This window comes from Panulirus ornatus, chromosome 17 (assembly GCF_036320965.1).
Source record: "Panulirus ornatus isolate Po-2019 chromosome 17, ASM3632096v1, whole genome shotgun sequence".
Classification (NCBI taxonomy): Eukaryota; Metazoa; Arthropoda; class Malacostraca; order Decapoda; family Palinuridae; genus Panulirus; species Panulirus ornatus.
In genome coordinates, this window is record NC_092240.1 from 6,516,891 (window position 1) to 6,534,095 (window position 17,205).

At 46.4% G+C, this 17,205-nt stretch overlaps 1 protein-coding gene across 1 annotated transcript in view; it reads left to right on the forward strand.

The window, feature by feature from the left end:
- The first annotated feature begins 3,158 nt into the window (after positions 1 to 3,158).
- The window catches only part of LOC139754530 (uncharacterized), a 46,529-nt gene continuing 32,482 nt past the window's right edge, over positions 3,159 to 17,205 (forward strand). Inside the window, 1 exon segment of the mRNA XM_071671836.1 lies at positions 3,159 to 5,698. Within this exon segment, the coding sequence (XP_071527937.1) occupies positions 3,589 to 5,698 (2,110 nt within the window). The 5' untranslated portion in view covers positions 3,159 to 3,588.

A 17,205-nucleotide genomic window follows, 5' to 3' on the forward strand; every position in this document is an offset into this window, starting at 1 on the left:
TCTCTCTCTCTCTCTCTCTCTCTCTCTCTCTCTCTCAAAGTAAAACTTAAGATGTTTACTAGCGAAGGTAGCGAAGCAAAACTTATAGGGTGAGGTAGGAAGATTAGGTGAAAGAGTTCGTAACGAATAGAAGATTCCAGTGGTAGCAGATGGAACCATGTCTGATGAAGCTGCTGTTTGGAGGGTATCACAGAAAACGGTGTCAGCCTCAGTTTTCTTTGTGGTAATGGTGTCAGACAGACAGAGAGGAGCTGATGGGAAGTGCATTAGCTACGCTGATGACTCTGAATAGAATGACTGGAACAAGAGGCTGGATGGAAAAGGGAGATGCTGAAAGACTTGGAAACAATATACATCCAGGATACGAACCTACTTGAATTTAACCAAGACAATATCGAGAGTGACCAAAAGTGAAGACAAAAGAGTCAGAGATCTAGGAGTTGGCATCAACTATATAAATTGGAATTCAGATTTTGTTAAGATAGCGGTCTTGAGCCAAATAATGAGAGGTATGATCACGAGAACTCTCGCTAAAAAGGAGACAGAAAAATGATCGATTGAAATGTATACTGTATATGTGAGAAGCGACGTTAAATACTTCTAGTGTCGCCAACCAGACAAAGTTGAGAGAGGGTTTAGAAGGACCTCACGAGGGAATGGACCGCGTGAAGCACAATTGGAGGCTGAAAGAACTGGAGGCATCGGGAGGGGTTAATGGCGGTGGAGCAGTCAACCAGTACTTCATTGGCGGTCAAGTTCCACTCCTTTGGTCCAGGTTGCGACCTTTTCTCCCTGTCTCACCCACACGTAGGGCGCTGGCTTGCACTCAACAGAGTCTTTCCACCCCACACTCAATACTTTGCAATACGTAACTCGCACGACTCGTTCTTCGTAACACAAGAGTTTCCTGTGGTGAGAACTACTCGATACTTTGTGCCTTCTGGCAGAATCGTTTTGTAAGTACCCGTATACCGTCGCTCCTATCCCCGTATACTGTCCCTCCTACCCCGTATACTGTCCCTACTATATCCATGTACCGTCTCTCCCACACCCGTGTACCGTCCCTTTACACCCACGTACGTCCCTCCTACACCCACGTACGTACCTCCTACACACATGTACCAACCCTCCTACCCCTATGTACCGTCCCTCCCACACGGGAAACTGGCACAGATGATCATCATTAATGAAACAACCGAAATATTACGAAAATGAAATCTGTTTATACAGAGCATTTCATTACGCTGTATGTAAGCTCCTAAAACGTTTTACTGTGGGGTTAAGAGTCTTAACATTAATTATTGGTAATGAGCGACAATTTAAGGTAACTAAAACACAGACAACCACCACGACGCCTCAGTTCCTCTGGTACTAAAGATATAATTGCCCAGAACATTTAATTATCGCGAGATAATTGGCCTGGCCCGTGAGGGTGATTGCCTGCCTGGCCGACACTGTTAGGAGCACGATGGAAAGTCTCCAGCTGTCTCGTGGGAAAATAGCCTCCAGAAGTAATTAGCAGACCGGGGGGTGAGGTGTTGGTACGACGGTGGTGGCGGCGGCGACCGCTCCTCCTTCCGACAGCTGACTGTTGTGGGTTTGGGTCCGTCCGTCCGCCCGTTGTCGTAAGCGTCCGTCCGTCCGTCCGGTGTCGTAAGCGTCCGTCCGTCCGTCCGTCCGGTGTCGTGAGCGTCCGTCCGTCCGTTGTCGTAAGCGTCCGTCCGTCCGTCCGTCCGTTGTCGTGAGCGTCCGTCTGTCCGTCCGTCCGTTGTCGTGAGCGTCCGGCTGTCCTGATTCCTGTGACGGGGATAGTCTCACTTGACCATCGCCGGCTGGGGGGGTGTCGCACTCACTGGTGAGACCTTGACCAATGTTTTTTTGAGGGGTTTTGATTCCCCCCCATCTGGATCCCATCAAGGTGGTGATATACTCCATGTGTGAGGAGGAGGTTGGCCTCGTGATCATGTGTTCCACTTGTTGTAGTGGAGGTCTAGTGTGTGTGTGTGTGTGTGTGTGTGTGTGTGTGTGTGTGTGTGTGTGTTGGATGATGATCAGCGTTGATACAAATGCTTTATTGAACTGACTCACACCTCGGGTCGCCCAGGATGAAGTGCAGTCCAGCCGTAGGGATATAGTGGACCCAGGATCGACCCAGGGAAGTGGTAGGAGATAGTGTCATGCATTGCCTAGGTGCGCACACCACACTAAGTGTGTGACACCGCACCCTCGCTCTTACTGCAGCTTCCCCACCAAAAAAAAACCTGTCTTAAGTACCATTAACAACATCTTTGGAGAGTTGACGTATAGAGGAATCCCGTGTCTGTGTCAGATGGTCCAAGCTGGACGAAGAGGATGAGTAACCAGGCACAGATAGTGTCCAGCATGGGTCGCCAGACGTACACAGACACAGGAAGCGACGACGAGGTAAGCAAGCACCATGTGGAGGTGTGTGGGGGAGAAGCAACGGACAGGAAAGCCAGTGGTGGACAGTGGTGTATGGTATACCGCAGCAAGGGCTGTCAGGCTCTCCCACAGCCACCGTCTCTTATGGTAATGAGCATGTGTGTGGTGTGGACCTGGAGTGGCTGCCGTTATGTCCAAGATCATGGCTACCACCGCCACTAACCACCACCGACCACTAACCACTACGACTACCGCCATCCACCACCATCCACTTCCACTTGCCCTCAGTAACTGACGCTGTTACCTCTTCGCACTGTGAAGTATAGCACGACTCCCTTCTGCAACCTGAGCCGTCAACACCGTGACCATCACAGCCTCACTATTATCGTAGACGCCATCCTACGACCACCGTCATCAGGTCATCACCACCCTCCTCACCACGATCAGGTCCAACATCAACTCGAGGACCTCCCGCAACACCACCGACCGCCACATAAACCCCAACCAGTAATCCGCTCCTGGTGCCAACCATTACCACCACCGCTACGCCCACGTAGGTAGCTGGTGCAGCAAAAGGAGCGTGGGTGGAGGGCACGAAGGCGTCACTGTCGGGTGTTGGGCGGGGTGTGGTTGGGTGGGAGGTAGGTTAGGTGGAGGTGTCTCCTGCACACCACACTGTTGGCTACACCTTTCCTGTGCCGGCCGCCAGCTGACGACCCGCACTCAGTCCATGGCCCGCCCTGCCTCGCTCCTGCCGCTCGCTCCTGCTGCTCTTCCTGGTCTTCCTCAAGATCAGCACTCCTGCACACGGACGACGATGCCGCCCTACACACGCTACCCGAGACGGAATGTGATACAGTGATCGCGTCTTTTACGTACGATAACCAGTCTCATATCTTACTGTGTTTGTGTGTGGTTGTTTCGGTGAATCGGTTCAGAACAGTGAAATGTTACATGATATACCAGGCGACAGGTGCTTAGATGCTGAGGGGCATTGATGCAGCTGTTTTCCAGCTGCTGCCACGTGATGGTTATGACTGGTGAGTGGTGGGACACCCCCTGGAGTCATATGCCCATGGCTCGACTCCTCCAGAGTCCCAGAAGGATGCGCTGGGCGTGACTGACACCAGAACAGAAGCTGACAGAGTTGATCACGAGAGGTGGAACGTTCGACTCTGTTTCTCCATGGCGGCGGTGTCCGATCAAGAGATTGATCAGCTCTATGCAGAGAGGTATCGGCTAGACCAGCTGTTCCAGAACACTCCCGATTTTCGGGACAGCCTCGAGAACAGCAGCGCCGCTGCCGACTCCCACTCAGGACTGTCCCTCAAGTCCCACAAATCTCAAAGATCTCGCAGCTCCCACGGGTCTCAAGATGAGGCCAGGACCCCCCAGGGACACCAAGGCGACCACCACCTTGCCAGGAATGAGAGCGGTCGCTCCCCTAGGGCAACGTCGCCTCACCGGACGCGGGATGAGAAAGGACATAGAAACTCGCCGGCCACGTCCTCGCCTCGCTGGCACCAGCCTGACGGACTCTTAAGGACCAACAGCGGTCGCAAGTCACCCAGGGATGAGCCAGCGCCCGTGCGACGGCCACATCCGCTAATGCAACCTGGGTTTTCTTACATTTACCCCAACGCCGAGGGTGGCGCACCGGGGGAAAAGATACCGGTGCGACGCTACTCGTTCCTGGGACACTCGAAAAAGCGCATCCCCGACACGGCTCTGCCCTTCAAAGGCAAGTTGGAATACTTCGATCGCCTCTCGCGAGGATCCACGCCGGAGCCGGCCGTCTCCCCGTTCACGCAGGGTCACAGAAAGCTCAATTCTCCCCACAGGATAAACTCCATCTTTAACCAGAATGAAAACAAACTCGCCCACCAGGGGGAGAGAAGTTCTGCAAGACCCGTGTCCGATACGAGACCCCCAGCTAAGCTCCATGCTAGACCTCCAGACAGCCCATCTGGACGCCCCCAGGTTCCAGGACGAGACGCGCATCACGCACAGAACATCAACAGTGCAGGGACTCCAGCAGCCAACAGGAAAACTGTGGCTGAGAACTGTGGCCTCAGACCCACACCTCCTCCTCCTCAGGTACTGTTTGAGAACAGGTTATCTAAGAAAGACAGGAACGTCTCCGACGCCAGAGAGACTGGGGCCTTGGGAGGCGAAGCCCCGCCTGTCCATCGACGTCTCCCACTTTTACAGTCGGTCGACGGTAACAGAGGAAGCTCGCCCTCGAGTTCGGTTCCTGGAGTCAAGTGGAAGGTTCACAAGGACAACTCCAGGGACGAGCGGGTCAGCGATGCTAGTGAGAACATCAGTAAGATGAGCAGCTTCGCGGATTTGAGGAAAAATGAGGATAAAAACCTCATGAAAAATGAGGAAAAGAATTTTCGGAAAGATGTAGAAAAGAACATCGTGAAGGAAGAGGAAAGAAATCTTAGGCAAGAAAAGGAAAAGAACTTTAAGAAAGATGAACTTCATAACTTCAGGAAAGAAGAGAATAAAAACATAAGGAAAGAAGACGAGAAGTTAAGACATCATAGAGAAAATGTAATCCGGAATATCAGTGTGTCTGCTGAAATAAACCCGGAGACCAGGAGGAGACATTTGGATGAGAACGAGGGTGGGTCACCGTACGAAGACCAGTCCTCAAACTCGAAGAGTAGACTGAAGCGTCACGTGAGCAGCCCAGCCGTCCAGGTTAGTCGTCGAAGTCTTGCAGTCGGTCAGTCTAAGATCAGCGACTCCGTCCTGCACATTACGGACTCCATGTGGCAGCTGAGGAGGACCTTGAGCAAGAGAGTCGGCAGGTCCGTGAGTCGATCCATCGGCAAGTCCATCGTCAAGAAGTACAAAAGACAGTACAACGATGACCTCAACGATCGTCCCAGCGACGATGCCAGAGGCCCCTCGTCACCACTACACAGGCCCCGGCAACAGCAGCTGCAGAAGCAGGCACGACCTACCCTCTCCGACACTTTCACCACGTTGAGGAGGAGCCACGCCTTCAGCCACAGCGGGACGCACTACCACATGCTCTTCGGCGACGTTGCCGAAGTAGATCGAAGGAACAGGAGGGAACAGGAACCCAAGACGATCTCGGACATACACCGGTTCATCCACTCCAACGATACGGAGGGAGACTCCAGGTCTCACAAGTCATCGTCCCTCCCACACCCCGTCGACGCCTCCGTCAGGGGAGAGGTGTCGCTGCAGGAGAAATACCCAGAGAAATTCTGGACCTTCACCACAAGTGTTGTTCTTCCGGATTATGAACCTAAACAAGGTAGGATCAGAGTCTTTGAAGCAGTGTTGTCATGCCATCTGGTGGGCTCCTCGTGACCTGATACAACGCATGACGTCCATGACTCTGCATGAGAAAGATCTTTATAAATTCTTGCCTCGCACCTGTCATCAAGCATTTCCCTTATCCACACCTACTTCGAGAATGAGCATTGCATGTTGTGCCGTGAGTTATGTTTGATGGTGTTTTATTTTCGTTTATAGAATGAAATAGATTGTTTTTCAAGTACGATCTGCTCCCTGAGCAGAACTTGGAATGCGAGTGTGTTTTTTTTAAACGTACTTGAATCTTCCTCTTGGGTCGTTGTGCCAGCCGGAGTCTTCCACGAAGGAAGACCACACTGGATGATGCTCGACCATCCTGGAGAAGCCCTTTGGCACCCAGACTCGACCGTCGATGATACGTTGTGTTCTGTGGACACCTTATATCTTAGTGATTGTCCCAAGGGGGGGTAAAAACCAGTCGCACTCGCTTGGTACTAGACTAGCTGTTCATGAGAGAGCACAGTGTCGGTAACTGGTCTTGAAATGGCGGTGGTGGTCTCGCTGCGAGTAGCTGTTACTTGGGCCAGACCAATCCATCAGGCTCCCAGCTCGACCAACACTACCAGGCGTATCACGCCAAGTCATCCTCTCTAAATTACAGGTTGTTGGCCATCTAATCAAGCAGTTCGGCTCGTTACCTGAAACCTGAGACTTTCGTTTGTTTTTTTTTCCCTCAAGTCATGGTCGTGGAAGGGAGGGTGGGTGAGAAGGATATAGCGCCAGTAAACAGGATTCAATACCACCGTAATGTTATCAGATGTTTCTGTACCGGAGTTCTGGTGAGGAAGTCAGACACGAGCGTTTATTTTGAGCTTCAGAGGTTGCCTTTCTTATAGTTAAGAGGAGAAAATAAATGCTAAATCAGCAAGTGACTTTACAATCCGACATTGTTGGAAATTTAAAGAGAGAAAATGTAAATCATACAAGATATATTTGGACACTTACGACGCATTTAGATTTAAGTAACTTTAAGAAGTTAAAATTGGCTTAGACGGCCAAGATACACTGTTGGAGATCATAAAACTTTGGGGCAACAATTGAGGACCATTTAAGCTGACTTACTGGCAGTTACCTGGAAGACACACTGAGACGCGTTTTGCGACGCGTATGTGACACGTTTCCAACACATTTAAGAATCGGGTAAGACATGTCTGGAGCGTCTCCAGGACACACTGTTCATTTGGATAACGTGTAATAGAGAGGGAGTTCTGGGTCTGTTTGACCCTGTGGATCCTACCAGTGGACGAGAGTGACCCAGGATGAATCCATATACCTAATTCTCTGCCTCTCTCTCTCTCTCTCTCTCTCTCTCTCTCTCTCTCTCTCTCTCTCTCTCTCTCTCTCTCTCTCTCTATCTATCTATCTATCTATCTATCTATCTATCTCTATCTCTTGTCTATCAGCCCGTCCGTCTGTCTGTCATTGTCATTAACACCGTTCTCCACACGCAGTGACGAAGATGAGAGGTGGGGGGTCTCGAACCTCGCCTTTGTACACATCCTCCACCCCACGTGCAACATGTGTTTCAGGTGAAACGTGGTCTTCCACACTTATCATCGCTATCTCGCTTATGTGTTTCACTTCACGCACTTGTGTAGTTTCATCGAGTGAGACCAAGACGTCTCCATTCACAGCCACGTCTCGGACAGGATGAAAAGACGAGGAAGGAGAGAAAAGACGAATAAGAGGAGGAGAAAGAATGAACCACGTTGTTGTGGTGGCGGGTCCAACACGCGCAAGTTAACCGACACAGGGATAGACTGTTAGGTGACCGCGTCAGAATTCTGTCCGTGAATTACTTTCCTCGTGGTGCTTTGTGACGGACGCACGAACACGGACATGATCTGTTCGTGATCTCTTAGAACACGACAGGTGCTATTAACGTGTGTGTGGTGTGTGTGTGTGTGTAGTTTCCTCAAAAAAATGAAAAGCTTGATGGATTATAATATCTAGTATGACTATGATTTCCTCACTTTCTCTTCCTCCTCCTCTGTGTCATGGTTACGTACAATCAAGTCCACGTACAGTAGGTTAACGTACACTAACCACATGCACCACGTTCACGAACGCCACGCCCACGTGCATATTCTACATATGTTATACGCGCGATAAAAAAAAGTACCTTAACACTTTTTGCTTAAAACAATATGACACCAATGACGAAAGATTTTGAAATATGCCCGCGGGTCTGGCCTTACACTGGTATCTCTACCTTCATAACACTGTAATATATCGATTGCTGGCGACATTTCTTGTCATTTACCATAATAGGTGTTTCACGGATTTCATATTTCGATGGCAGAACTATATAAAGTGGGGGTACCGCAATTGTTGGGAAATTTCTCTCTCATGCACACGTACCAACCCTACCGAGGTAGCACAAGTCGTATCGATCATTCCGAAATTCATCGGAGTCGCCTGGGAAGGCACATTTTTTTCTTTTCGTGTGCACGTACGTAAGGCCGATAGCCAAGGTTTACGCCCCAGGTTAACTCCGGAAATTTGTGCTTCTGTGGAGGAGGAAGACGTGGTCACAACAGGTGGGTCGTGGCTCTCTCCCTCTGTGAGCCAACTTGTGTGTGTATATATATATATATATATATATATATATATATATATATATATATATATATATATATTCAAAATAGAGAAAAAAAATACTACGAGTTCCCAATATTGTTGTAGAGGGCGAATGAATAGGGAGCTGAACCCCCTTCCTCTCCTCATGTTTCAGTGACTAAAAGTTTTTCATCTCTTGACTTTACCTTGATCACACGAGAAGCAGTAAACATATATTACAGATAGTATATATATATATATATATATATATATATATATATATATATATATATATATATATATATATCACTTGTTTACCAAATGGCGTCCTAGCTTCGTCTCTTCGATGTATATCAACTGACTGTTATATTTCTCTCTTGTGTCTCCCCTGATGATGTGATTATTACACGAAAGTGCACTTGGGAACTTTTCGTGTTTCATTTTCCCCGTGGACTCATAGGAATATCTTGATCACGCGCAAAACTGTGATCCTTTCCTATATATATATATATATATATATATATATATATATATATATATATATATATATATATATATATATATATTAAGTGAGGGAGAGAGCGAATGTGTGGGAATCCAGAGTAATATTCCCGGTTTAGTTGTTCTCAAACTGTTAATCTTTTCCCCGTTACTGTTTACGTTGCGGGAACAATGTCATCGCGTTTTCTTCGCTGCGCCTGCTGGTGGTCGGCCGCCGCCAGCCTCAAGCAACACCTCCGTTCTCTCCTTGTGTCTGTTGTGTATTACCGTTCGTAAATATCCAGTTGCATGTACGAGATATCGTAAGTCCTGTATACTAGCAAGGAAGTGTGTGTGTGTGTGTGTCACTCGGTACATAACAGTTACTCTCTGTGTTGCGGTATTCACAGCTGACGGGTACTTCATAGCACGCCTATTCAACACACCTATCCCGTAACAGCCTTCAGTGTAATTAACTCGCGGCTTCTCAGTTATCCACGACATATGGTAAGCACCCGCATACGGTTTAACAGTCTGGCAGCCCGTTTTCTCTTCCGCCCGACGGTGAGAGAAAATGGGAACATTTGAGAGACCGTTGGATATTAGGTGGTTGAAGAGAGTCAGCTGCATATACATTTTGTAACTGTAACTCTGGACCTGCGGGGTGTAATGAGTTACGAAATTACCAGTCGCGCATTCACATTAAACTGACTACCGGCTCTGTTGCTCTTCATAGCCATTATTAATCGCATTCTTAGGATAATGGTTTTGGCTTTGATTGATGTGGTCCAAACTCGACCGAGACTCAAGCTGTTAAGGTCACGTGCTTGAAGGCCAACATAAGCTTCATACACAGTTAGAAAGACCTCATCAGTTTATAGCTGAAAGTACGCAAGATTTTGTACACAGGAGGCAATTTTAGATTCTTATGATGAGGAAGGCATCATCAAAATGCATTTCTTGTATTATATTATATGATATTGCTAATTGGTACTCGTGCAGATGCTGAAGTAATTCATGTTTTCAACTCCTGCTAGGATTTTCCTAAAGAAGTTACGTTCATGAGAGATTTATGTGGGAACAAAAAGGTTTAATGTAGTTTTGAGAGTCACCCCAGAAGCGACGAGTTCAAGAGGAGAAAACGATGGTGAGAGAAAACGTAAGATAAACAAAAGGGTCGGCGAGACGATCCTGTACGTATATTTCCAATTCGTTTACTTGACTGTATTTGGGTAACGTTTGATTTCCTGGTTTAGGTTATCTTTATATTCATATTTTCATTCTGGTACATGCACGTGAGGCGGTGCATGGTACACAGGTGTACCAACCCTCCCTGCACCGGCCGCGGTACAACGCCAGACGGTATGAAAGTCCGTTAAGTCATACGTCAGACAGGGAGAGACGCCATTCGTTTAAAATCTAAGTCTAGTTGTCAGTTTTCTCTCCGTTTTCACAACCTTAAGCTGTTCTCATGAGTTAGTTGTGGGATGGGAGAAATCGTTTTTAAAATCATGGTAAATTTTGAATAAAGTTTTGCATGCATGTATATATATGATATATATATATATATATATATATATATGTGTGTGTTCTTTCTTAAGAGTCCATGGGGAAAATGAAACACGATGAGTTCCCAAGTGCACTTTCGTGCAATAATCACAGCATCAGGGGAGACACAAGAGAGAAATGTGTGTGTGTGTGTGTGTGCAGTAAACTCTGACCAGCTGTATTGTCTTTACTTGTGAGGGTGTGTAGGTGTGTTAGTTCTTGTCTCTGTATATTTTTTTTCTGGTTGGCGTTTTTGTTCTGAATCATTTACGCTATATTACTACATTACGTTTGGATTTTTTGTACGTATATATGATGAATATGATATACGAATTGTACATGCAATGGTGTCAGTCCTTCAGTAATATTTTATAACCGATATTTGGGATTGTGGGTTTGCGGAGATTAATTGACTTCATTACCGAGATAACTTTATATGAACGGTGGCTTAGTTGTCAACATGACTCTTAAGGACGACATGCTAGTGTTTATTGGCTGGGTTTTCGATCCTCATATTAAACAGCAATAAGTGGTACTGACCCGACCTCCATAAGCAGTTACTAAAGTATGTAACTATAAGGTAGCTGGGATTATCCATCGATAGACTTTATACTTCATTTCTATCATGGAACACCGGTAAACTTTACCGACTAGATCATTGTGATGAGGTATGTACATACATTCTGACCTCGTGGTATATGGGTCAGTGTGGTTATTCGTGTGTGTATGTATAACTGTATTTGTGTGTGTGTGTGTGTGTGTGCGCGCGCGCGCGCACGCTCATTTGTGTATATCTTTGTGTTAGTGTCGCTGTGGTATATGCGTCTCTCTCTCTCTCTCTCTCTCTCTCTCTCTCTCTCTCTCTCTCTCTCTCTCTCTCTCTCGTAACCTCTCCCTCGTAATTGCCATGAAGTCGGTAACTCTTGCCAAATGTAAATATCGTTTTCTAGAAACAATTTCCGTATTTGAATTCCTTTTGAATTTTCACTCGCCTTAAAACCATTCATGAAGATATACTGAAGATTGTACACCCACTCAACAGCGACGTATGATTGGTGAATAAACGGCTCGGATGTGTAGTTTGTGTGTGTGTGTGTGTTGACAACGTTAGGAGAGGCAGCACCAGCTGTGATAAGCCTTAGTGCTCTGCCAGTGGTACCCGACTGAGCCTCAGAGGTGGAGTTTCGGGTTCATTTCTTCCTCGAAGAACTTTGGGTGCTCAACCATTCGGGAGATGTGGTGGTGGTGGTCTGCCAGCCTCGTCAGTCGACGTGGCAGACCTGGCCTCCTGCTTCACCCTCAGCATCCCGTCCTTAATCGAACATCTCGGCCACTTTGTTCATGAAGTAGAGAGCGAGGGCGAAGACGTCGTCGCTGGGACGGAAGATCTGCCACTCAGTGGCGAGGCTGGTCCGGTCGTCGTGAGTCATGTTGGTTCGTCTTTCTCTCCTGATCTGCCTGGCTAAAACCTTTACATCGGCGGCGCAGACTTCCTTATCCTGCGTGGCAGGCCTGAATCGCACATACACACGGATATATATATATATATATATATATATATATATACATATTATATATATGGTTAATTTTTGTACGTCTTTTTGGAAGAGCATATCTTTGGATTTGAGTAGTTCAGGAAGGGAGATAAAAGGCAGGTAGATTACCGAGGACACAAGTGCTGAAAAGAAAAAAAAAAATCCTTACATTTACATTACATCAGATTACCATCCTAAGATTTTATCATAGTATCATGGTGGCTGTGGCGAGAGACGAGTGCGTTGGCAGGCCGATACGCGCTCAATTATGTGAACTGGTTGGAGTTCGTGGGAAGAAATATAAATTGGGAGTTCACGCAGGGGAGTGTGGATGGGTTGGAGAGAGTGACGCCGGAGAAGTAGGTGAGTGCTGAAGGTTGGGACGTGACGTTGGTACGGAGAAGAAAGTTGTCACGTACTCTCATTAAGACGTGCGAGGCTTATGTTTAAGACACCCCTCCGACAAGATCGTAGAAAACGGTCGTAGAAAATGTAAAAATATCTAATCTTCAACTTTTCTGTTTTTTAAGAAAACGAGAGAAAAAAAAAAACGAATCTTCATAAAGCGGATTTAAAAAAGTACAATTCTTCAGAAAACTGTTAAAGAAAACTATAAAGTTTTGGGTTTTTAGAAAACGAGTAAACTCTGATATGTTTGTCATTTAACGTTTTCGTATAAACTACCCAGCATTCCCTGCTATATACAGTAGTCAATATGTGCACCAATCAGCTATTTGGCATCCTCTGATATACAGTGTAATTAGTATGTTAACTGTGCTCACCAATATCTTTTGCACTTGGAAACCAAGATTATTATTGTTATTGTTATCGCGCACCAACTTTTCAGTCTTTTAAAGTATGCATTATTATCTCAACATTTTTGTCCATCCTGCAAAGATCAGCTTTCACGTTGGGACGAAAATTGGCGCCAATTCGTTGGTGTCACGGTGGGTCAACGTTACCTCTGAAACGTTTATATATATATATATATATATATATATATATATATATATATATATATAGATATAGATAGATAGATAGATAGATAGATATACCCACGTGAAGAGAGAGGTATTTAATGTAATGGACTGGTAAATGTTTGAAAACATTTAGCATGCGACTGAAGCTTAAGTTTACTTATTTACTTAGGTAAACTTAAAGTTCCATATCGTTTACTAGTTTTTTTTTTTTTTTTTTTACTGCTAGTTAGTTTGTTTTATTACATTACTAAATACAGCACTGGGAGCATTCATATACACACAACCTGTATTTCCAGTGTACGAGAATGTGTGAAAAGTGTACGAAGTCTGTGGAAGCATGTGTTGCCCCTGTTGCCCGGAAGTGAGACTATTTGGATGATTTGCCAGAGTGATTTGAACTCCGACGCCAGTGTGGCCGCGAGGCCCATAGCGAGAAGAGGTGTTTCACACACCGCTCGCTCCTGTAATCCTGAGGTGGAACGTTTTTATCGAGTGTACACGCTGTAGAAGAACTGATTATGTATTGTGGTGAACTGGTGTCAGGTTACTGTCATGACGTTTTCAGTGTGTCTGTAGTGATGTGAAGGATACGAGATCTTCAGATCACCTGAGAGAAAATAGTGAAATGCATCGTAGAGAAAGAGAACATCATTTCCCCATATTCCTCAAGGTTACAGGATAAACTGTATCAGCAAATCAAGAGGAGCACAGTAGCCTTACAGCACGCAGGGAGTTACGATGTTTTGACAAGACGAGAAAGCCAGAGGCCATACCTTTCAGCCGTCACTTGTTACCTCGGGAGCCAGAGGGCGGCCGTGCAGCAGGAGAGAGAGAGAGAGGAGCAGCTGTAGTATTATGCGTCCGCTGCACTGGTCCTGCCTGGCCAGGATGCCGCCCAAGCAGAGCAGATGCAACTGCAAGCACCACAGGCACCAGCGGGTGTTGTTGGCCAAGCAGGTGGCCAGCGGGCAAGGGAAGGAGGAGGCTCTGCGAGTCCTGGCCGCCGAACCGGACCCTGAGCCCACAATGGGGCCACTTATAGGTACACCACTTGAGCATTGACTGCCTGTACCGTTGTGAACAATTGCACTGTTAGGCAGGTACTTGATTGGTGTAGTGTCCATAGATGGAATGGACAGGTATCAGGAGACCTGATGGTCCATGACGAGGTTATTTGAAGTCGTCATCTTACCCTTTTTGTAGGGATTGTAAAGCAGGATTTACCTCCCCCATCCACCTTTCCCTCCAGCTCAACAGCCGTCATGGGAGAGAGAGAGAGAGAGAGAGAGAGAGCACTGTTGTTAGACATAGGGCTACCGTAATGTCTGCACTGTTGCTCGGTTTTACAATACAGCAGTGATTGCTGTAGTAGGCGTTTCTACAGCAGTGACGGCACTGGTGCTAAAGACCCCAGTAGGAGTCATTCCAGTAGTGTTGGCAGTTCACTGCCGCCGATTTCAAAATTTCAAAGATTTCTGTTGCAGCAACGACAGTGAATGCATTGTTTGGCTAGTTAAGTGTCCACCTCCTGTATTAGCTCTACACTAAGCTCCCCAGTCTGTCGATCCCGCAGCTGTGAGTGTCCACTTGTCAAACCTAGCTTGGTTTACCAGCAGCAGTGAGTCTACACTGTGTATTACCAGTTAGATATCGGTCAGTCATAACTTTCATCGGCAGTGACGTTTCATAAAGCGCTAAAGATGAACACACTATTCATTCAGTGATACAAATCTCTTCCAACTTCTTTGCGGGGTTAGTTATCTATGCAACATGTTTCTCACAGGCCCCCCAGTGAAACTGGTTGTTCTCTGAGAACAGCCAACGATATTCATTTTGTCATGTTTACAATGTTATTTGCTTTTTTTATATGCTTATGGTCTCAAAAGTTTTGTGCAGTTTCACGGTTCGTTCATATTATGTCAATGATGAATGTTTATGGTTTCATTTAACAAGGTTGTTTTCGTTATAAACGATGAGGTAACTTAGTGGTGCATTTTTTTCCTCCTATTTAAACTGTCATCTTATGATAATCAGTTTGTATATTGTATAAACCTTCCTCGTCACTGTGGAGATTCGTCATTGACTTCACTGCTGACACCAACCACCATTAACACCACTTCTTTCGACAACCCTGACGCCGCCAGGAGCACCACCAGAAGGTTATTCTCTGGGAAAGTCAGCCATTAAGTAGGACTTACCAAGGGTCCTCCTTTTATGGTTGTGATGACTTCACCAGTGACGACCAGGTTCGGTACCGCTGAGCCCGACGCGTTGTTGGCTGGTCAAGACGCCATGTTTGTTTACCTTGGTATCGGACGTTCCGCCCACAATTGGTACAGTGTTTCCTCACTTTGATTATTTATGGATTATTCGTGTCTCGCTGTGAAAGAGTTTTATGGGTTCTTAATTCCTGTGTGGGTAAGGAGTTTTACAGTCGTTGAGTCCCATCTCTTGAAACGTGTGCCTGTGTGTGTGGATATCGAATATAGATACGTTTGTTTTCTTAGAATTCTCAGGAATAATTTTTTTCTTCAAATACCTTAGCTGAACTACTTGAGCAGAGTAGCACTGCTCTTGGATAGGATGGCCCCCGACCTCTATGACTTAATCCTTATGGGTCAGGTGTCGTCTGGTCAAGCCATCATACCCACAGGTCGTGCTCAGGGTGTCATACCTGAAGGGGTCGTGCTCCAGTCGTACCGTCGACCTGAAGGGCTTGCAACATCATGCTCAAGGTGCATTACCTTCCTGTTCAAGCTGTTTGTACCGTTGTACTCGAGAGGTTGCACCGCCATGCTGAAGGGGATTAAGCCATCGTGGAGTTAGTCATCAGCAGGTCTTGCGGCTTGAGATGCCCCATTTGTATACCTCAGTCTCGGAGGACAGGGTCGGCTGGCGGTGGCGAGGCCGAGGAGAGCCTCCACTCCAAGCCACTGGAGAAGAAGCCCAGTCCTCGACAGAGGAGGAGGTGCCTGGTGTTCGTGGACTGCTTGGACACGTGTACATAGCGTAGCTGCACTTGGTACGTATCGAGGGTCCGGCCCAGCGCTGAACAGCGGCAGTCAAGAGGTGACGAGATGCTCAGCGAGGTGCAGGACCCGAGGAGCAGCTCTTTGATATGTCGGTGACTGCGCGTCACATCAGACATCGCATGCGTCGTCTGTTTTTCAGTTTTATGACGTACTCGATTAAACGACAGTGAAGGGTCATCGAAACATTTATTTCTTTTAACGAGATGAGCTTCTAATTACCTGTTTGTACCGTACTGGGAGGGAGTTCTACACTCGTAGACTCGGTTCTTGAACGCACTATTCTTGTAGTCCTTATTATAATACAGGTTCTTAAACTTGTGTGTGTGATGGTGTGGTGATGCATACTTGGGCAATGAGTTCTACAGTCATAGGGACCCAATGTTTTAATCACGGTTTTTTGTAGCCATTCTTTGGCCACCCTCGAATAAATTCATACTGTATCCTCCGTAGGTGGGTGAGCAAAGATATGCGACATAACCTGATTTCCATCTGCAATATGTGTAAATATTTCTTGGTCAACATCTCTTTTTGGCATCTTGGCTAGGATGGAGTCTGTGTAAGGTTCTTTGTGGGTTATCACAATCCTGAATACTCGCTTCTCTCGTGGTTTTGAGCACACCAGCAATCGTGTTCAGGTACAACATAAGTCTTTCTTGAGAGTCATGTACATTAATCACGAACAGCATCGGCCCTTAAACTCAGCCCTGTGGAACGCCAAATGTTTTCTTTTCCTCAACTAGAACAAGCATAACCACCTGACTCATCCCTGCCACGTATGTAATGTTCGACCTACCATCTTTTGCCTGCCTGTATTTGTTTGAATTTATAACAAGGATACTCTGGAAGATAGTTTTAAAACACCCTTTTACAGTTCAGAAACAAGCAGTTCATTCAAACAGCCATTTATCACCAATTTTTTTTCTCTAGAAAACTTGTAATGCAATAATTTTATCATCTGACCACACTTTGTTCCTTCTCAATCTGGTGGATTTTTCTTTTTGCAATTACCGTGGATCCATCTGCTTTCTAATCTACTCTACGGGTGAAGACTGTGTTTGTCATCGTTGATGGCCCATAATATGGCACATCCCCACGTGAATTTGAAGGATTTGTTATTCTCATTTTATTTCGTACTTGTACATCACCTCGAGCGGCCTGTCTAGTGTTCCTGCACTTTTCGCTATGTTGGACGATCTATTGTCGGGAACAGTTATTACCTATTATCGATCTAGATCCTTCACATAGCTTTCCATGGTCCCTTTCCCACCACCGTCGTGGGAGCACCGAAGGTAATATGCCTCGAGCGTTGCG